The sequence below is a fragment of the Taudactylus pleione genome, unplaced genomic scaffold (assembly GCF_031769625.1).
Source record: "Taudactylus pleione unplaced genomic scaffold, aTauple2 ptg000282l, whole genome shotgun sequence".
Taxonomy (NCBI): domain Eukaryota; kingdom Metazoa; phylum Chordata; class Amphibia; order Anura; family Myobatrachidae; genus Taudactylus; species Taudactylus pleione.
This window is the reverse complement of record NW_028284684.1, coordinates 8,897,436-8,919,181: the sequence shown is the minus strand read 5'-3', so window position 1 is coordinate 8,919,181 and position 21,746 is coordinate 8,897,436. Positions and strand designations below refer to the sequence as shown.

Here is a 21,746-nt window from a genome sequence, read left to right as displayed (position 1 = left end):
TGTATATAAAAAAAAATATGCTACTGTCACCATAAAACAGGATATTTACAGGATAACACATGCTACTCGGGCCATCCCAAGGATGAAAACACTTTTAACTTATATTAAATATGTATAAGTGAATTTTGTATTGCGTGCCCCATTATAAATGTGACTGCAGTCTCCATCCCCTACAAAATTACTATCTTTATCTTTGGATCTGACGATGGTGGGTCACTTTTAATGCAAATTCCTTACCACCATCCATGAGAAATTCATATGGGGATGTGCATTTATAGGCTCAATGTTTATATTTGTAAATAATTACATCCCTGATGTCCCCAAATTACTTACTAAATACATAAAGTATGCTTCCAACAAGCAATGTCTTTGAAATATAAAAAAGGTAGGACTTTCAAATGACTTATTTTCCACTGCATATTCCCATGTTGACTGTTTGTTTTTGTTCCTATGTATGGATGGCAATGAAATTGGCAATGTAACACAACATTAAGTGCGGTATCCAATTAGCCACGAACATTGTTCGGGCGCTAATGAATATCCCGGGGCTATCCAATTAGCCCCAAAGTCCATCCCGACGTCGGCACTTATCGTGGATTTTATTTCTGTGACCTGATGTGTCCCAGCAAACTATCACCGAAAAGTGCAGTTTTTTCACGAGCGCAATGGCGGAAACACATAGGTTCCTGAACATATCACGGATCCTATGTGTATTCAGGCGATTTATCCTATAAGATAGGGTGAAAAAAAATCAGTGAAAACAGGGATTATCAGCGAAAAATCCCTGTTTTTTCCCCCGAAACAATATTGGGGCTAATTGGATACCGCCCATAATTTCCTATATATTTTTGTATCTGGATGTGCACTGTATACGGATTGCTGCACAATCTGCGGTTACTGAAATGTATCCAACATGTTGCATTTTGGAATCACCTATGTTTCTACATATACACCAAGGCACAAAATACACCTGATTGCTGTCTGTGCTACTTTCTGTCTATCTAGCTTTTATGACGTCTAGATAAAAAAAGACTGCATACACTAAATGACTTTAAAAGTTAGAACTATCCTGTATGAATGATTGAACAGTTACATGGATTACATTTTCCAGTTACCAACAACAAATGTAAGTGCTGTACTAGCACCCTCCTCTGGTTCTAAACTGAAATGTCTCAGTGATATAACGTCTCTACCATCCAGTGAAAACTTATATTTGTAGAGCAATGGCTTAGGAAAATAGCATTGGCTCAGGAAAATAGTAACATGTCCCTGAAGGCAGAACATATACAGTAGATATAAGGATCACCTCAAACAAGTGAATCATGTATGCATAGGAGACGGCTTTTATAAAACCTTCCCCCATTATGACTGAAATATGTAATGTACAGAAGTGGTTAGCGGCAGCACAAATACTGGGGAAGATGAAGTGGAAATGGATGTCAGTTTTGGCACAGTTTTGTGCTTTTTGTTATGCAGCCGCCCCTTTGCTGATGTAGGCTCTTTATTTTACACCTCATTATACTAAGAGAGATGCAGAATAGGGAGTGAAGTGAGAGTGCAGGCGTATAGCCAGGTACAGCAAGGTAGTGCTGACATAAATGTGAATTATTGCTGTGTATTAGAAATGGTGGTCAAATCAATGTTTTAATGCTTTCTAACATTAACAATCCAAAGTTATTAGAATTTTTTATCTCATCAAAAGAGACAAAACACCAATTGGGTGCTAATAAAATATAATTAATAATAAATCTCTAACAGCAGCAACACTCAGAGAACATGTGTGGGCTCCCAAAACTTGAAACCAAGCAAAAACTAATATCTGAAATTATGTTGCGTTAATAATGTCAAAATATATACCCTTATCATGGCAGAAAATAATCAAGATGCCTTTCTTAAATTAGCAAGTATAAAAGGACAGCAGGCTTTAAGGACATTACTCTTTGATAAAGTTTCCGATTCTGAAGCGAAACGCATCAGGATTTTATACCCGCTATATGTTATTGTGCTACATGCCAGATATTTACACTGCGGTGGATGCTGAGTGCAACCTGTAACATTGGTGCCCGTCCGTATGAACACTGGATCGGCTGGCTGAGAGCCCTATACTGTAGCTGCATTTGGAGAGCAACGCTGTGAGCTCACATATGGCTTGGTGAAAGGAGCCGCACGGATTACATGGTGGACATCGAATAAGGTGGTGTGACCTCAGAAATCACCCCGAGGCAAGAGCTACACAGTTCTCCAGTCTCTACTCTCGTATGGTGAGATTTAATACTATACAGCCATGGCCAAAAGTTTTGAGAATGACATAAGTATTGGTTTTCACAAAGTTTGCTGCTTCAGTGTTTTTAGACCTTTTTGTCAGATGTTACTATGGTATACTGAAGTACAATTACAAGCATTTCATAAGTGTCAAAGGCTTTTATTGACAATTACATTAAGTTTATGCAAAGAGTCAATATTTGCAGTGTTGACCCTTCTTTTTCAAGACCTCTGCCATTCACCCTGGCATGCTGTCTGGGCCATGTACTGACTGATGGCCACCCATTCTTGCCTAATCAATGCTTCGAGTTTGTCAGAATGTGTGGGTTTTTGTTTGTCCACCCGCCTCATGAGGATTGACCACAAGTTTCCAATGGGATTAAGGTTTGGTGAGTTTCCTGGCCATGGACCCAAAATTTTGATGTTTTGTTCCCCGAGCCACTTAGTTATCACTTTTGCCTTATGGCAAGGTGCTCCATCTTGCTGGAAAAGGCATTTTTTCGTCACCAAACTGTTCTTGGATGGTTGGGAGAAGTTGCTCTTGGAGGATGTTTTGGTACCATTCTTTATTCATGGCTGTGTTCTTAGGCAAAATTGTGAGTGATCCCACTCCCTTGGCTGAGAAACAACCCCTCACATGAATTGTCTCAGGATGCTTACTTAGTCTTTCTTCCTTCCTATCATCTCAGTAGGACTGAAGGTTTTTAAATTGAAATGAAGATGAAGGAGATTAAACCATGAGATGTTTCTCTGTGTATTGCCTCTTTAATGTGATGGAGTTGTTTACCCTTTAAGATTGAGAATGTTAGTTGTGGTTTTGTCCTGTCCTATAGTATTGTTAGGGGCGGAGTTTGTGGAGTCTTTGCTTATGCTAGGCAGATTTCGTACCTCTCTGATCTGGTTCACCATTCATATTTCTCTCTTGTGTGTGAATTAACTGTATTGGTTCAACTCACTCAAATGAAGACCACAAGCAACAAGAATGTGAACAATACCAATGGGATTCCCTTATAATAGGCTTTTTATAAGAAGTCACTGTGCCGTGCCTGTAGTCACAGCATATTAAAAACAAGAGTGTTTTACAAAAAAATAAATAATAATTTGGTTTAAACCAGCCAACCATGTAGTATTGTCAGGTGCAAAGTTGTATATCTACTTTCCACTTTTCTACAGCAATGCCCACCACTATTTGAAAACTTTGGAACCAAATCTCTCTTTCTTGTTTGTTTGTATCTGCAAAAACTCAGGATGTATCTACATACGGTATGCTTCATTAATATCAAAATGTATCTAATATCTGTATTTATATGTCTTGGCTTATTGTATCTAAAGATGCAGTTTTAGTAGTTGAATCCTATATAATGTATAGTGTAGCTCAGCAAATACTGATGAATAAACCCTGAACAAGCTTGCCAGGTGATCACTTATTCTCGGCTTTTCAATCCTTGTTTTATATCTCCTATTGTCTGAATTTGCAAGTTTATGAAATGTGTGACAATGAGATACGGTTTCCTCAAAGAATAGCTGATGATTACAAGTCACAAGCACAAAGCTTACTGTACATTTTGCCTTCTGAAAAATCTTTGTGCATTATACAAAGTCACAGTGGTAAGATGTGCAGCTTTTTATCTAGAGAAGCACAATCTGAAGATAAATTCTTGCACAAAATGCAGTACAAGATTGTTTTATTAGATATCATGTTTTGGAGTTTGAATTTCCAGGTCCTGTCAAGTGAGTGCATTGCTGTTCCTGGAACCAAAATCCCCTGAGTTTCTAAGCACAATGTTCATTTTTAACACTGATTACATATAGTATTCAGAATCCTAAGAATACAGGCAAATCCAAATTTGATGCTTAAAACTAAAAAAGCTTTATTTCACTGAGAATAAATTTGCAGGAACAGCAGTATGCTGAAGAGACTAACTCACACTCACCCTGAGGAGTTTAGGGTTTAGTGGGGGTGCTTAATGAGTGTAGGGCTCACTTCCTCTTTGTCTCCTGGCAGGGTGCTGCTGCAAATGTAATATCTAGGCCTATGTGCTTGTTACTTTTTATAATCAAGACCCAAATTCACATTCATTCATGATTCTGGATTTTCGATTACAGAGGTTTCACTTGTACTTTCTGAGTAAACAATATAGTACTAAGATTGCCTTTATCAGTGTTATAGTTTGTATATTTAAACTGTTATGTGGTTCCCACCCCTATATAGCCATTATTTCTTCCACTGTGGAACAGAGGGCTGGCGGAGGTGGACTTTTATTTTGTTTATGATGGTCCTATATGTGCAAGATATACTAGCAAACAGTCCCATAATGTCTGTCTATAGTATCATGTGCGTAATGATTTTTGTCTTTGCTTTTAAATTTACTCTCTCTAGTACAGTGTCGATAGCATTTAACTAAAGGCCCCCACACACTGAGCAAATTTTTTAAACGATTTGGCTGTTTTCGACCGATTGGAACTACCAATCATTTTAAAAGTGCCGTGTGTGGGCATAACGATGCCGATGCATGTTGTCGCTGATCGTGATTGCTGATCAATTGAATCTGCAGAAAGAGATCGACCTATCTTTCATTTGTCACAAATCATTTCGTGTGTGTGTACGATGGATGATATGTTGTCACTTTTCCTGGCCACTCCACTCCTCCATTTTGCACCAGCCGACGGAGAGACAGAAGACTTATTGTGAGGTTGTTTGCTACAAACAATATATCGTTTATGATTTGCAGTCATTTACAACTGATCTATATTGTTTGATCGTTTGTACAATCGTTCCATGTGTACAATATCGTTTGTCCGGGAGTGTTCCAGAGTTCAAGGGAAATTGCTAATGAGATTGGATCGTTTGCAAATCATATCGTGTGTGGGAGCCTTAATGCTCCTAATATGGTCTAATTTCAAGTGAGTTGTTCTGCACTAGTTTGAAGAGGCCAGTGAGATTATATTGCGGATAAGACAGATAAAGACTAAGCGTCTCATTTAGACCCGGTCGCAAGCGCCAGTACGCTCGCAACCGGGTCGATGGCTGTCGATGTTGATCGACAGCTCGCCCCGTTTTGTAGGCGGGCCGGGGGGGTGGTTTCAGAAACGGAGGCGCCTACCGTTTTGTGGGCGGCTGCACTGACATAATCAGTGATATCAGTGGGGAGCTTCCTGCTCGATCAGAGCAGGAAGCTCCCTGGGCTTGCGGCTGCCGAGACCCAACCTTAGGGTCTCGTCGCAAGCCCCGATGGTTGCGATGGTGTTCACCATCGCGACCATCAACCTGGTCGGTCGCTAAGCTGTGGGTATTAACCCACAGCTTAGCTAGTGACCAGGAGGCCGCACTAAAAAAAAGGAAGCGGCCGCCCTCATTCACAGAGATCGATCGCTTCTTGCGACCGCCTCTGAATGAGGGCCTAAGGTTTTAACCTCTGCCTGCTCCATGAACATTGCTGGGGCTTGAGGACTGTTAATGTACTATGGGCCTGATTCAGTTTTGTAAGCTTTTGTACGCAGTGGCTGTGCAATAATATGCTAATGCTGTAGGAGGTGTCTTCTGTGGTCCGGAGATGCATCCAAAGAAGCAGCATTGGATCACTCTGCGTGAACATCAGTCATCTCCGGAATCTTGAGGTTACTCAGGGTGGCCGGTGTTTTCATGCAGTTGAAGCCAGTAAAGCTGTGTAAAAGGACGCAGCCAATGGCTTCAGCACGCCCAGAAAACGGGGTCGACAATCGGACTGCTGCATCAGATCTCCCAGAAGGAGATCTGCACATGCGCAGCAGAGATCCTGCACATACGCAAATCTCCAAACATCGGAGTTGTACGTAAACCATTGGGTTTGCGTATAGCTCTGATTCATCCCCTATATATAGACTACCCTAACATTTATTGTGCTTAATGTGCTCCTTTACAGTTTTTTGCTTCTTATTTTAAAGTACCATTCTTTACACAGATGTCCTTGCCGTTTCCATTTATTCCCAAAGTAAACAGCTCTCTGTGTCCTATGGAAGCCTAGGTTGAGCCAGTGACCTTAGAATATTTCTATAATATGTATTGAAAGTGGCATAAACAACAAACAGAAGCAAATAGCTTTTGTTATTTAGAGATGGATGACTATTAGAATAAGAATACGTACATACGTTGTGTCTTTACATAAGCACAGACACATAAACATTTTTGCCATGCAACAACCATAATTAAGAAACGGTAAGTTTTATTGTTTTTCAGAAAGTAAAATAAGAATACTGTAATTGCAATTTGGTATTTCATAAAGTAGCATTTAGGGTATGCTAAAGCCTTGGTTGTGAGGCTCTGTGCTGGAGTCTGAATCGTTGTTGGACGCAGTGGAGGGATCTTTTCCTTTTTCATCCATCTGGGGGATGCCTTACATCTGGGTTATGTATAGTGAAGAGTGGAGTCGGACACTAGTGAATTGAAAACTGGCTCCTGCCCCATATATAACTCCTCCCTTTCCACCATGAGCCCAGTCTTGTTTTCAGTGCCTTTGAGAGCTACCTATCTAGCTAGTGCCTTACTCCAGTTAGGTTTTATTTATTTTATATTAATGTTTTGGATTAGGGTGATTAGTTTTTGGAGACAGACTATAAGCACCAACATAGTGGGAGTTATATCGATTAGAAGGTTTGTGTGAACCTGTATCCCACTCTAAAGTTCTAAAGTTGGCCCCTGAGAGAGTCACCAAACTAATTTTCCCTGAGTCTTTCTCCATGCCAGACACACATCTATATATATATATATATATATATATATATAATATTACACATTTATATACTGCTTCCCGGCACATTGCTTTTGAGCAGATTGGTTGGGACTTGTTATTACTCATAGTATACTGTAGAACCGGCTTGTCTCACACCTCCAGGGGCTGCTCAACATCACACTGCTTCGATCCTCATGGTGTTTTCTTTTGGACCACTGGAAGGGTTACGGAAGCGGCAACATGTTGTTGCCTTTAAAGGAGAGAGGTGCTTTGCTGGGCTCCAGGACGCCGCTGCACGTGCAGGCGCACAGCGTTGACGTCATTAGGCCCGGCCACAAGTAGTTTCCGCCGATTGCTGGAGGCTATGGCAACAAGTGGCCGGAGTCAATAGAGCGATGCTGCACGCGTGGCAGGTGTTGCCATCGTATAGGTGACTGGGGTGAGTAGACATTAGGCTGGGCCATGGATGCCAGAGGCTAGGATTCACAGATTTCCTGAATTAGCAGGATGCTGCGGATGGTCATGCCTCCACTCCCCCAAATATTTATTTTTTATTACAAGCTGCTGCAAAGCCACAGCAGCTGAAGTCTGGATAGAATCCATAGCAGGCACTGGGGGATGGAGGCTGACAAACTAAGCAGTAAAACTGGAATTATTACTATTGTGTATTTAACTTGGTGTCCTGGTTTTATAAATATTTAAGCATATTAACTGCACTGTTTTCTCTGAAAGTTAGGCAGTAACATACAGATGTGTGTGACATTTTATTTTACCTTTGGTTTATTGGCAAAGAATTTGGTCTTTTAAGGGCCAGGGTTTTTTTGCATTTAAACAGATGCATGAATAAGAGTATAGATTAACGTCTCTTCTTTGTATTCCTTCAGGGCTACACTTTTTTTTTGTATGGGAATTTAGGTAGCTATCTGTTTGGGGCAGACTTGTCTATCTCACTATGGATAAGCCAGACAAGGGTTCCAAAAAACAGAGGTCAGTCACTGTTTATACTTGTACAAAATGTGAGAAAAAATTACTAAAAGGTATGGACCCAGGGTTGCTCTGTGCTGGTTGTTCACAGGGGTTTCTTTACCGGGATGTTTGGCTGAACAGTCTGTGCTGCCTGATAGGGCTAGGTCTGCAGCGGACGCCATAGGTGAATTACGTTACTTTCAGATGGGCCCAGAGTATGGGTTGATGTCTCGCTCAGATGGCGAAGTCCCTGAATAAAATGACTCTCTCTGCAGGGACCACACCTGTTAAAAGATGTTCACATTCCTCAGTAGATTTTCCTGAAGAACCTTCAGCTACTTCTTCACAGGAAGAAGGGGAATTATATTATGACTGGGAGGAAACCTCAATCTGGGAGGGTGACTCCCAGTCAGATTCAGTAGTTTCTATGTTAATAGATGTGTACAGGGAACCACTGCAGTTACAGGAGGCAGCTATGCCAGAGACTAGTGCAGTTTCTTTCTTTAAACATAAGAAGAAACATGTTTCGGTTTTCCCAGAATTTCCACATTTTGAGGAAATATTAAAAAAAGCCTGGTTAAAACCGGATTCAAAAGTTCATATTCTGAAAAAATTTAAGGGTCTTTATCCTTTTTTGGAAGAGGATACCAAGCTTTGGGAAATTCCACCCATGGTGGATGCTCCTTTTGCTATGTTGGTCAGGAATACGGTTATTCCCACAACTCAGTCTGTAACTCTTAAAGATCCTGTGGATAGAAAGAATGAGGCTGTTTTAAAATCTTTATGCGCCTTGTCAGGAGTATCGCTGCTGCCAAATCTGGCCAGCGCCTGGGTGATAAAAGCTATCGGTCCATGGATGAATCAGATGATTACTGGTTTTCAATCAGGGGATGAATCTGACGCTAACCAGCTGATCAGATTTCGGAAGCTCTAATGTATATAGGGGACTCTTTATTAGATACTATTCAGGTACAGTCTCATATGTCAGCCTTAGCGGTTTCTGCCAGGCATTTGCTATGGCTTAAAACATGGAAGACAGACATGCCTTCCTTTTGAAGGAAGTTCTTTGTTTGGTCCAGAATTAACCAAAATCATTTCTCATAATAAAGATTCAATAAAGATTTGGATGACAGGAGGAAAAAGTCCTTACCTTCCTGTAACTACTCCTAAAACAAAAACTCAGAGGTTTCGTTCATTTCGGTATAAAGGCAGAGGAAGCTTTCAGGCTTTACGAGGTGCACCTAGGGGGTCTCCGAAGAGGGACCTTTAGGGGACAGGCTGGCCCTAGCACAAGTCGGCCGGCTGCTAAATCAGCAGGTAGATCCAAATTATTATCAAGGGACTGGGATCTGTCCTCTGGTGGGAGGTCGCTTACTCAAGTTCCGGGAAAAGTGGGCTCTTTCCAATCTGGATTTTTGGGTAAGTCGAATAGTGACCAGTGGTTACAATTTGGATTTGCAGTGTCCTGTTCCAAAACAGATTCTTTTCCACTCCTCTCCCTTTTGATGGTTGCAGAAAGGCAGCTCTCATGCAGGCAATGTCTGCACTTTCCGACACCGAAGTAGTTATTCTGGTTTCAGTACTACAGAAAGGCCTGGGGTTCTACTCCAGTCTTTTCTTAGTAGACAAACCGGACGGGTCATTCCGTCCCATTCTCAACCTCAGGGAGTTAAATACATATCTTCACTTGGAAAAATTCAAGATGGAGTCAATAAGGTCAGTCATGTGTTCAATGGAAGAAGAGGATTTTCTGGCTTTCATAGACATCAAGGATGCCTACCTTCATACCCTTATATGGAGAGGTCATCAGCATCTTTTGTTGTTTGCAGTGGGTAATCGCCATTTTCAGTTTCAGGCCCTGCCATTCGGTTTGGCCACTATCCCCAGAGTATTTACAAAGGTTATGGCACATATGATGTCCCTACTCAGGAGAGGGGGGATAAATGTGTTGGCTTATCTGGACATTTTGTTGCTAAGGGCTCCCTCATTAGCTCTATTGCTACAACATCTTCAGATTACCTTCGGCATGCTCCAGAGATTTGGCTGGATCATCGACTTTCCCAAATCAAATTTAATTCCATCTTAGAGGATGGTATTTTTGGGTCTTCACTTCGACACTTGGTGTCAGAGTGTTTCTGCCGCAGGCAAACATTCAGGATCTGAAATCCAGAATAAGGAACATTTTACAGATTTCTCGTACTTCTGTTCTTAGGGCTATGCAGATAATGGGGAAAATTGTAGCTTCATTCAAAGCTGTTCTTTTTGCCAGATTTCACGCCTGACCTCAACAGAACCAATTGCTTCATCGATGGAACCAGACTCTCGATTAAACAGGCAGATGTTTAGATTATCACTGCAGTGACGGCAGTCTCTCCGGTGGTGGCTGCAGGATGCAAATCTGCACAAGCGTTGCCAATTGTCAGTAAAAGACTGGACCATTATCGCCACAGATGCCAGCCTAACAGGTTGGGAGGTGGTGATTCTGGACAGACACAGGGTCTTTGGTCTGTACAGGAAACCGCTCTTCCTATCAATATACAGGAAATGAGGGCAATTTGATGTACATTGATTCAGGCTCAATGCTATTTAAAGAATTTACCAGTACGAATCCAATCAGACAATGCCACAGCAGTTGCTTATATAAACAAGCAGGTGGCACACACAGCTGGCTAGCAATGAGGGAAGTTCTTTTATGTACTTCATTGGGCAGAAAATTGGGTTCCAGCTATTTCAGCAGTTTACATTCCAAGGGTGGATAACTGGGAGGTGGACTTCTTAAGTTGCCACAGTGTCCACACAGGGTAATGGGAATTACACCAGGAGATGTTTTCAGAAATAGTTGCTAGATGGGGATCTCCAGACATAGATTTAATGGCTTCTTGTCTCAACAAGAAACTGCCAAGGTACGGATCTCAGTCCTGGGATCTTCAAGCATCTCTAGTGGATGCCATGACAGCGCCTTGGGTGTTCCAACTGGGTTACATCTTCCCTCCTCTGGTAATGTTACCAATGGTAATTCAGCGAATTCGACTGGTGGCACTGCCGGTCATTCCGGTGGCTCCAGACTGGCCGCACTGTCATATGTACACAATTCTTCGGACCATGTTGGCAGACATTCTGTATACTCTGCATCCAGATCTGTTGCTTCAGGGTCCATGCCGTCAAGCCAATTTGCATCACTTGGCTTTGACGCCATGGTTCTTGAATCCAAAATTTTGAGGGCCAAAGGGTTTTTAGAGTCTGTGGTGAAAACCATGATACAGGCTGAAAAACCAGCTACTTCCCAGATTTGTCATCGGATATGGAAGATATATATTTCTTGATGTGAACAACACAAGTTTAAACCAGAAAGGTTCTGAGTGTTTGCCTCTTGTCTTTTCTGCAGGAGGGATTGGTTAAGATTCTGATATTGTCCTCTCAAGGGACGAATTTCAGCCTTATCGATTCTGCTTCAAAGGAAATTGGCCACCATTCTAGAAGTTCAGACTTTCTTGCATGGGGTTCTTTGCATACAGCCTTCTTATGTCCCACTGGTTCCTCCTTGGTAATTGAATTTAGTTTTGGGGGCACTCCAGAAAGGCACCATTCGATCCTTTGGAGTCTGCAGAATTGCGATATCACACTCTGAAGGTTGTTTTACCTTTTGGCCATTGCCTCGGCCAGAAGGGTATATGAATTAGCAGCTCTTTCCTGTAAAGCTGTGCTTATTATTTTTCATGAGGATAGGGTAGTGTTACGCACTAAACCTTCCTTTATGCCAAAGGTGATATCGGCTTTCCACATTAACCAATATATTGTCCTTCCGGCTTTTCGCCATAATTAAGTGACCAGTGAAGCTTCTTCCTTAGCACTGTTGGATGTGGTTTGTGCGTTACGCATTTACTTGGAACGTACTGCGTCTTTGAGGCGTACAGGTTTCCCTGTTGGTGTTGATTGATGCACCAAAAAGAGTCTGGCCAGCCTCAAAAGGATCCATCGCTAGATGGGTCACTTCTGCCATAAGGCAGGCATATTTGTCCTCTAATGTGATGGTTCTGGCCTCAATTCGGGCTCACTCGACACATGCTGTCGGAGCCTCTTGGGCTGTACGGCATGGTGCCTTGGTAGAGCAGCTACCTGGAAATACATACACATTTTTACAAGATTGTACCGCTTCCATACATTCGGTGCAAGGGTTTCCCTAAGAGCGGTCAGTTCTGACGCCCCCACCCCTCCTCTCTCCCCTTAATTGACTTGCCTTGGTATATCACCCAGATGCAGGCCATCCCCCAGATGGATGAAAAGGGAGTCCTTGGAGTCCTTCTGGGGGATGCCAAGGTCCCTCCCTTGTTAGGTTTTCATACTGAACACCTGTTGGTCTCTGGTTTCTCAGTTCTTTCCGTGGCTCTCCTCTGACTTTGTTAAACATTAGACTGAGCTTACGGTGGATAGGGTGGGGTTATATAGGGGATGGGAGACAGTTTTTAATTAGCTAGTGTCTGACTCCACCCTTCACTATACATAACCCAGATGTAAGTCATCCACCAGATGGACTACAAGGAAGAGATTTTCCGGTAAGTAAAAATTGTATTTTTCTTCTGCGCATGCATCCAGATAGTGTGCTCACAGAGTCGGGGCAGTGATTGAGGCGCACAGGAGACGCACAGTCTCAGAAATGTTTTGAAATGTATTAGTTGTTCCTGGGTGGTGACGGGGAAGTGGCTTAGCAGATATTCAGCCACTCACATAGGAGGCCATACTCGGGCGGAGAAACTGCTCCTGCCATAGGTTGTGTGCAAGTTTCAATTGTACATCTAAAGTCACACCAATCGTTATGTCTGCGTCCATGAATGCTGATAGTGAGCGTCTCAGTCCCCACACAGAGACACACGGCTGTACACCAAGGAAGGGCTTTGTAGCAGCATTTGCATAAAGTCGCAGACATGTGACCATCAAAAAATGGGATCATGGCTGAGATCAACTCAGAATCAGCGCCTCTAATTTTGTTGCATATAATGACTTTTGTAATGAATAAATTATGTTTCTGTGTTGTAACTGTTTTAAAAAAAATAATATAAATTTGTAACCATGGAAAAATACAAACCAAGATAAATCGTTCGCTATCTACAAACGCAATGATTTATATTCATTATTTATGAATCTACATTCATTTTTAAACTCTTATCCCGGCCATACACGGTGCGATTTTGTAATGTTCAGATGTCTTGTACGATTTCCCTTGCAATTCTCTATACGATTTGACAAATGGTGTACACGATTGTACATACGAGCATACGATACCGCATATGTATCACATCGTACACAATAGGTTGAATTCTTACCACTTTTACATAATATCTACGATGCAGAATTACGACGGCGGGGACACGCATCGTCATCGTACAAATATCGCACACAATGTACACGATTGCTCGATACGATTGAACTAAATCGACCATATCGTGCAAAAAATTGCACCGTGTGCGGGCCGCATGAGAATGATTTGTAAAACCAGTCTAAATATATGATACATCTTAGGCTTTGAGTACGTATACAGTTTTTTTTCTAATCATTCAATCTGCCCATATACAAAAAGTTACAATGTTCTCCATGACACCATTATTATAATGCGTATTACATTAGTTAATGTATTTTTTGCAGCCTGTTCAGACATCTTGTTTGTAGTATCACAGCAATGGCTGATGTACTTCTCCCTTCTTGGGTTCCAGTCCCTCCCAATCACTAACTGTTAGGAGTTAGTATGTTCTCCCTGTTTTTGTATGAGTGTTTCCCCCCTGGGTCCTCCATTTTCCTCCCACAAACCAAAGACATACTAGTAGGTTAATTGTATTCAGACAAAAATTAACCAGAGAATGTATATATGTGTGTGTGTGTGTGTGCGTGCGCGCACATGGAGTAGATAATATAGACTATAAGCTCCACTTGGGCAGTGACTGATGTGATTGGCCAAATATTCTCTGTACAGTGCTTTGGAATATGTGTGCGTTCTATAAATAACTGGTAATAAATAAAGATGCTCAGTGAGGCCTCTGCTGGAATTCTGAGTACTACTCCTCCCTGATCTAGCATATCAGTGTGTGTTCTATCTTCGTTGTAGATCATGTCACATGTCCTTGAATTATTGCTATTTTCATAATGATTTACTGTGTTCTCTTTTAGGAGTTTGTCCAGCTGTCCAAAAGATTGATAAGTGAATCTGATCTGAAAAGAAAAATTATTTATAACGCAAAGCAATACGTTCGCAACTACCATTCATGGAAGCTTGAAAGGGAAACCTATCAATATCTTGTTCAAAATCTGACAAATGAATAGACATTGATGTGAAAGGAAATTACCACCATTAAAATGTGTCATTATATTAGATACAATTCATTTAATAGACTTTTATATTGTGATTTTTTTTTTTCCATTTAGGAATTTTAAAGAAAGGGATTTTTTTTAAACGTTTTTATTACAATGTATGTTTTTAATGGGATTATCTTCTTGCTGTCTATTTTGTGCTGCATTTTTGTTTGCATGGCTTATTGTTCTATTTTATAATTATATTTTATGACTTTTCATCCTTATTGGATGCATTTATTTCACTGCATCTAAATATGTTCTTAATTTATTTTTACGGTATATTTTTGTGTAAACCAGCTCAATATACTAAACATTGTATATGTACACTGGCTTTCAAATTATTTGTTTCAGATGGATTTCTAATACATATTAAGTCATTGTATTAAGTGAGATAGTACATATGTGTTTTATGTGCACTAAATGGTGTTGCAGTGCTTTTTTCTGAATGCTTCTTGTTCTAACGTGATTTTGCACAGATGAAAAATAATAATCCTTTAAATGGGAGGACATTTTAATGCAATGAGACGCATTTATAAATATGTTTTTATAACTGTTTGGCTTAAATAGATAAGGTCTTCTTGTTACAAATGCATATATAGTTTACTTTATATGCATTTTGTTTTATATTTTAACATGTTATAAAAAATGCTTTGCAAATATCATTGTGCACCTAGCATAATGGTGGTGTCACACACAGCAGCATTTGAATGCTGTTATTTTCATGATAGGAAAGTACAGTGTTCGTAGGATTACAACCAAAACACTCAAGCATTCTAGAGAGTGGACAAGTGAAAAAGTTGCTAAAAGCAGCCAATCAGTTTCTTCCTATCATTTTATAGAAATACTTGTAAATGCTAGCTACAAGTTGATTGGTTGCTATTGGCAACTTCACTCTTTTAGGAAGGTTTGATACATTTCCAACTCGTCCCCTGTTACAAACGATGGTTTAAGCTTATAAAGACACTGAATGCAGAAAAAAATGCTGCTATGTGACACCACTCTTTATCTGCCTTATAGTCTGATTTGTTGCTGTAAGATCTGTGATCTGTGATGTCAGTGAAATTGTAGAATAAGGCAGCTGCCAATGGCGTAGCCCTTGCCTTACCCCGCCCAAGCACGTCATGACATCACAGAATAGCAGGGAGCAGGTACAACTCCATTCATCAGGATGTCCTTCCTGGCATCCCACAAGCCAGAGGCAGGTGCCACCAGGCCAGCGTCAGTGCCGCTCTGTCTTGCTCTCTAGCAGCTGTTGATATGATCTTTTGTCCCTATTTTATAGAATTATATTTTTTATATGTTTCTCAACCGCAAGGCCCGGAGTGATTTTGGCTCTATCAGAGCCAAAATCACTCCCACTGACATCACTAGTGATGTCAGTGGGGCCGGCTTCTGACTGTAGGTTTTCCCTTGGGAACGCCCCCGTCTGGGAGGCGTGCCCCCGGCACGCCCACCAAAGGAGGCGTGCTGTCAATCAACATCGACAGCACGCCCCCTTTGAACAGACACAACGAGCGAAGGAAAGTCCTTCGCTCGTCGCGTCTCGCTCCCTCCGTCGTGCGCATGCGCAGTGCAGACCATCGACCCACTTGCGAGCGGACAGCCGCTCGCGAGTGGGTCTGAATCAGGCCCTTTGTTTTTTCTAAAATATTACAATGCACGTTGTTGTTATTGAGGATTTGTGTGTTGCTTGTATCAAACTTGCTTTTTCCGTTTCACTTGTCATGGCACATTCTAGTACAGCCAAAAGCAGATTTTTTATATGACAACATTCTTACCCATTTATCACTACCACCACTTGTTTACAACTACATTTCTTAGTTTTGCTCTGGCTTTCTGCATTTTTTATTTATATTTTTTTGCTGCTGTTGTTTAGGGCTCACAATTTGAATGTGGTGGCTATGGTGTATACCAGTGATGGCAAACCTTTTTAGAGACCGAGTGCCCAAACTGCAACCCAAAACCCACTTATTTATCGCAAAGTGCCAACACAGCAATTTAACCTGAATACTGAGGTTTCCCCCAACGTTATGCTCCCAGTTCATGTTCTACAATATAGTTATGCCCCAAATCATATAATGCCCCATAGTTGTGCCCCCAGTTCATGTTCTACAATATAGTTATGCCCCAAATCCTATAATGCCCCATAGTTGTGCCCCCAGTTCATGTTCTGCAATATAGTTATGCCCCAAATTCTATAATGCTCCATAGTTGTGCCTCCTGTTCATGTTCTGCAATATAGTTATAATATATTATGTCCATAGACCATTATACAGCCCCATCCCTAGTTAACACACACACACACACACACCCCGCTTATCACGCCACCCCCCGCACTGATCCTCCGACCTGCACTCACCAAATTGAATTGAAGAAAAAAAAAAAAAAATAGCGTGGCCTCCGGCACCGCGGCACCCATAACCCGAGACCACCAACCTGATCTGGAGACAGATGTCACCTCCTGTGTTGCTTCCCTCAGCCTCTGCTGTATAGAGTGCTGGATGGATGTCTTTAGGTGCATGGAGGGGAGCAGCCTGGCCCTGTGCTGTGCTGGGGCGACGGCGCATGCCCACAGAGAGGGCTCTGAGTGCCCCCTCTGGCACGCGTGCTGTGGGTTCGCCACCACTGGTGTATACCCATCAATAAATAGAGTTTATTCTAATAGTCTCTGGTATTCACAGTAAGGGGGAGTTCAATTACCTGCGGTAAATCATTGCGTGTAATATTGGGAAGTAGTAATAGCCAGTGGCTATTCAAGTAGCCTTCAGAATTTGCCCAATAGCTGTGTTAACGTCCGTTAAATGAACGTGTTAACAACATTAACACTGGTTATCGGGTGTTAACACACAGAATCCATGTAAAGTACACAAATTTGTGCATTAACTAGCTGTTCTCACCCGATAACTCCAGGGTTGGTGCACATTTCTTATCAGGTCTCAGGAGACCCGAAAAGAAATCCCTGATAGGCAAGGCTAATTGAATAGGGGCTGGCATTCAATTAGCACCATTAACTTAACGGGGTTAATTAAATTCCCCCTAACTGATTGCTAATTGCTTCATCAATTATTGCAAATACCACTGTTTACTATGAAGACATTGAGGCTGATGCAGAGTTGGCTGCAATTGTGCCCCAAATTGCAGGGACAATTTGTGTGTATGAAAAAGGCCACTGGCAACTGCACTAAAATACATACTAGTCGGCAGCAGTGGCATGTGTATTTGGACTATGTTAGGCATATATCACATATTTACACTTGTCATTTCTTATTTGCTGCAAATGTAGTTTTCCTCAATAAAACTGCTAAAACCTCTCTAAACCACAGAAACTGTTTTGGTTATAAAAAAATAAAATTCAAATCACCAATCAGAGTTAGTGGACCTCACAAACTGAGTTTGCAAATACTTGCAACCGTGATCATCATCATGTGCTATTTGACCACCATTAAATAGGCACATATGTGTCTTTGTCCCAATCTGCATGTGCTTGCAGTTGTGAGAGCTCTGATATCCAGAAGAATGCCAGATAAAATGGCAGAATCATGCAAATCTGGGCCTGTGCCAAATAAAATCATGCAATATACACTACTCAAACTGCAGTAGTGCTCTCTCCATCAGCCTCATTATGGGCAATGAATAACATTCATCCAATAAATGGAAACTTGCTAATTGATTTATGGGAGGTTTCCTCCTTAATTTCACTGCAATACCAAGCAGGCACTATTCTATTGTATGAATAACATATTCATAAATCTCCTCGATAGAGGGAGCGTAAACTCACTGTATACCTCAAACAAAAAGTATGGTGGTCGCTCAATGTATACTTATATATCAAATCTTTTAATCTGCACTAGACTTCCTTTAAATAATATGATTTGTAAGTAACTGTTTTGGGGGCTTTAGTGCTGCCTTTTGGTGAAAGCAAAGCACTTATTGTACTATAGCTGTTCTAATGCTTCCACTTGGATAAATCCAATGTCTGCCTTCCAACATTCACTGTAACAAACGTGGAAGCCTGGACAGCTACTGACTGAAAAGGAAGACCTGTCATGTTTAAAATAATTTTACCTAATGCTTTCAGAGCGATGCTTGTTCAAATCGTAACAGATTTCCTATACTTCCTCAAGGGAGGTAATGTAAAAGCTGAATCTTATCTGCAAAGATGGAGTCCTGTTCGCTTCCTATCAGCTTACTATTGCAAACTCTTTAGCAAAGTAAAAAATACTTCTTAAACATTATTAGGCCTCTTACAAGCTTATTATTTAAGACCGCACTGTTGCTGCAGAGGACATAAAAAGTTTGTCAATCAAAACGTGGTCAGAAAAGAATCTTAATTTGTAAATTGCTTTAAGGTAAAAGGGACATGTATTTAAAACTAAACAATAAATGTCCCTGTCAACTTATGCAAATCAAAACTTTTGTTTTGGGTTATAACGTTGCACATTTTTTAGTGGGTGTACAAATCTATATTACCATATATATATTTTTTTATAATGTTCCCTGATGTTGTACATATATTTATACAGTGGGTTAATAATGAATCCTGTCAATCAAAAGAATGCGTGAAATCGTGCGTTTTATTCACAATTTTATGTATTTCAAGTTTAGTTTGTAATTTATTTTCATCTGAAATCTTATACCTCACTTTAAGGTCAGTAGAACAGCACACTTTTTGTACTGTATTTGTACCTTTTAAGATGTGCTGTTAAAATGGGTTTGTCATGGCATCTCACTGGGGAATTCAATTAATGTGGTGCTTATCGCAAACTTTTAGCTCACAGGTTTAGAGACCAGAGTTATTAAATTAGTGCCGTGGTGAGCCTCAAGGGAGCACTTTTTGTTTGTAACTGAGGAGGGCTTACTTCTGGTTTACTGTGAATGGTAATTGCATAGCTCTGGGCACTTAAGGGCCTATATATCAATTAATATTCATGGGGTATCTTTCAAAAACACCCATTCTCCGGGGGTACCATAAATACTAATTATCCCCCGAATGTATCAGATATTTGCTGTGGTCTCCTGTTTTTTGCTTGCAAAAGTAGCCCCCATAGATTGCTATGGGTGCTGCTTTTTTGACGAATTTACCAAGCTTGGCCCTAGTACAGTAGCTACCACCATCTCCTTATGGCATTAGCCACGAAGCCTATAGGCTACATTTTCCATAGGATCCCTCCCCAGCAATCTCCTCTTGTGTATGCACAGTAGTATGCCCAGCTCCCAAAGGAGAAGGGAAGTGATCACATTAGCAGTCACTTTTCAGCTAACACACCGCCGGTTGGGTGATTTTAATATGTTCTGGCGATCAATTTCTTATTGCCGTGAACAGCGACGATAAGAGATTATAATTATCTGGTTTGGACTCAATAATTAATATATATGCTTCTTATCCCAGAATCTATGCGTTGGCTGCAGGGCTTACTGTGGGATATAATTAAATAGTTCCCGGCTAAAAGCCTGTGGTAAATCCCGCTGCTAATTGAATTCTATGAAAATATTGGATGGCTTAAAATAAGGAACACACATAAATTTAAATAAAACATATAATTCCATAAACAAGGACAATATTGTCACTTTTATATTAAAATAAGTTATCTTGAAATATGAATGCATTAAAAAATGAAATAGATAAAAATGGTATACAGTTACAGCTCCTATTATAATCTCAGTTTGTGATCTATATATTAAGAGATTTTCCTATGAGTAATAGTCTGATGTTAACATAGCCACTCAAGGTCCAGTAATTGGCAGGAACGATGTTACCAGTTAGATGGAAATGGTGGACCCGTGCAGTCATTAGTAAGCACTCTTGCAGTTGGTACGGGGCTCGTGGGAATATCTACAAGGTAATCAGTATGCTGCTGTACACTGGTCCAGAGCGATGAAAAAGGAGCCAGGGAGGTAAATGGTAGTGAGCTTGATGCATTTCGCTGGTTAAATGTCAACCAGCATATTCATTTTTTAACACATTCATATATCAAATAAACTTATTTGAATAGAAGTCACATTATTGTCTTCGTTTATGGATTTATGTGCGTTATTGAAATAAATTGGTTCCTTATTTTTAAGTCATCCAATATTCTCATTTTATAATACATTACTCATTCTAGTGCTGTCTCCATATTTTTATTTCTATTTTTAGCCTTAGACATGAGGTCTGACAACCCCTGTTACTGCTGCTACTCACACAGGGCACGGGTTCCTTTCCACTCTCTTTGCTAATTTAATTCCCTCCCATAGTTTGGGATTTTTATCTCTAGGATTTGTAAACACAGATGTTTCAAACTGTTGAAAGTTTTCTAATTTGTCCTCACTTTTAAGAGTTCGTTGGAAGCATTTACTCCACTTCCCAGCAGCATGTACTTAATACCGCTCCTGTAAAACTCCATTATATTTTACAGAATGTTATATTTTTTATCTGCCAGTGTTAGGGTGTTTAATACCTCCTAAACACAGACATTTTAGGAGTTCAATGTGTGTCTTAATGTCTAGTAAAGTTCAAAATGATAACTTGATGACATGTAAAAACTAATTTCATGGGTTTGAGGCAAGTTTTATTTTAATGTGAATATTATTTTATGAGTTATGTAGGTTAATATGATTTTTTATTCATAGATAACTATTTGAATTCCATTTCATTATCTGATTCTTGCTGACCATACCTTCAAATCACATGTACTAAAACCATGTACTCACAGTTCCTTGTGTTGATATTTGTTTCAAGAAGGGAAAAATTATTTATAAAATACACGTGAAATAAATATTTTCAATTAGGGTTTGTTGGATTTTTTTAAAGGTGTTTTTTCATATATTATATGAAAATAAAAGATTGATTGTACCAGTACATATTGTTACATTGTATCTTTCTTTTAAACAATCACTACTTTAACTTCAGGGCTTCAATCACAGATTTCCTGTAACTTATCCTAGACAAATTGCTCTATTGTTCTGATTTAGTTGACGTCTGTAAATTAGAGTTTATTCACAATATGTATAGCAGCATTCTAATACAAGTCGTTCAAATGTAAATTTAGTTAGTTCTTTTTGATGCTCTATACCAGGGGTCTTCAACCTTGGCCCTCTAGCTGCTATGGAACTACAGATCCCAGGATGCCCTTCCACAGTTTTAGCATGCTGTTATATCAAAATGGTGGCATGGCATGCTGGGATGTTTAGTTCCACAGGGAGATGAATGACAGCACATATACTTGAGGCATGCCAACTGAAATTATCTGTTTAAAATTAAAAAGATTATACTATATGCTTATTTTCCGAACTGAAAATATTATAAATAATTTCAAGCAAATTTATTATCCAATATTTTTTAATTAGAATTAAAGAACAAAAAATGTTAAATATGCAAAACTCACAAGGCTTATTCTGCTCTATTGAGAGGTTCTCCTTCCACAGTAGTTAACACTCTGTGGCTTCTGGCTCGTCTCCATTCTCATCCACGCATAACTGCATTGCCCC

General features: G+C 40.3%; 1 protein-coding gene across 4 annotated transcripts in view; it reads left to right on the top strand.

Annotated features, from left to right (window-relative positions):
- The window catches only part of GLT1D1 (glycosyltransferase 1 domain containing 1), a 225,426-nt gene extending 204,309 nt beyond the window's left edge, over positions 1–21,117 (top strand). For all 4 annotated transcript variants that reach the window (XM_088482112.1, XM_088482113.1, XM_088482111.1 and 1 more), the window contains one exon: positions 14,097–21,117. In XM_088482112.1, the coding sequence (XP_088338238.1) occupies positions 14,097–14,249 (153 nt within the window). In that variant the 3' untranslated portion in view covers positions 14,250–21,117. The remainder of the gene's footprint in view (positions 1–14,096) is intronic.
- Positions 21,118–21,746: the final 629 nt, after the last annotated feature.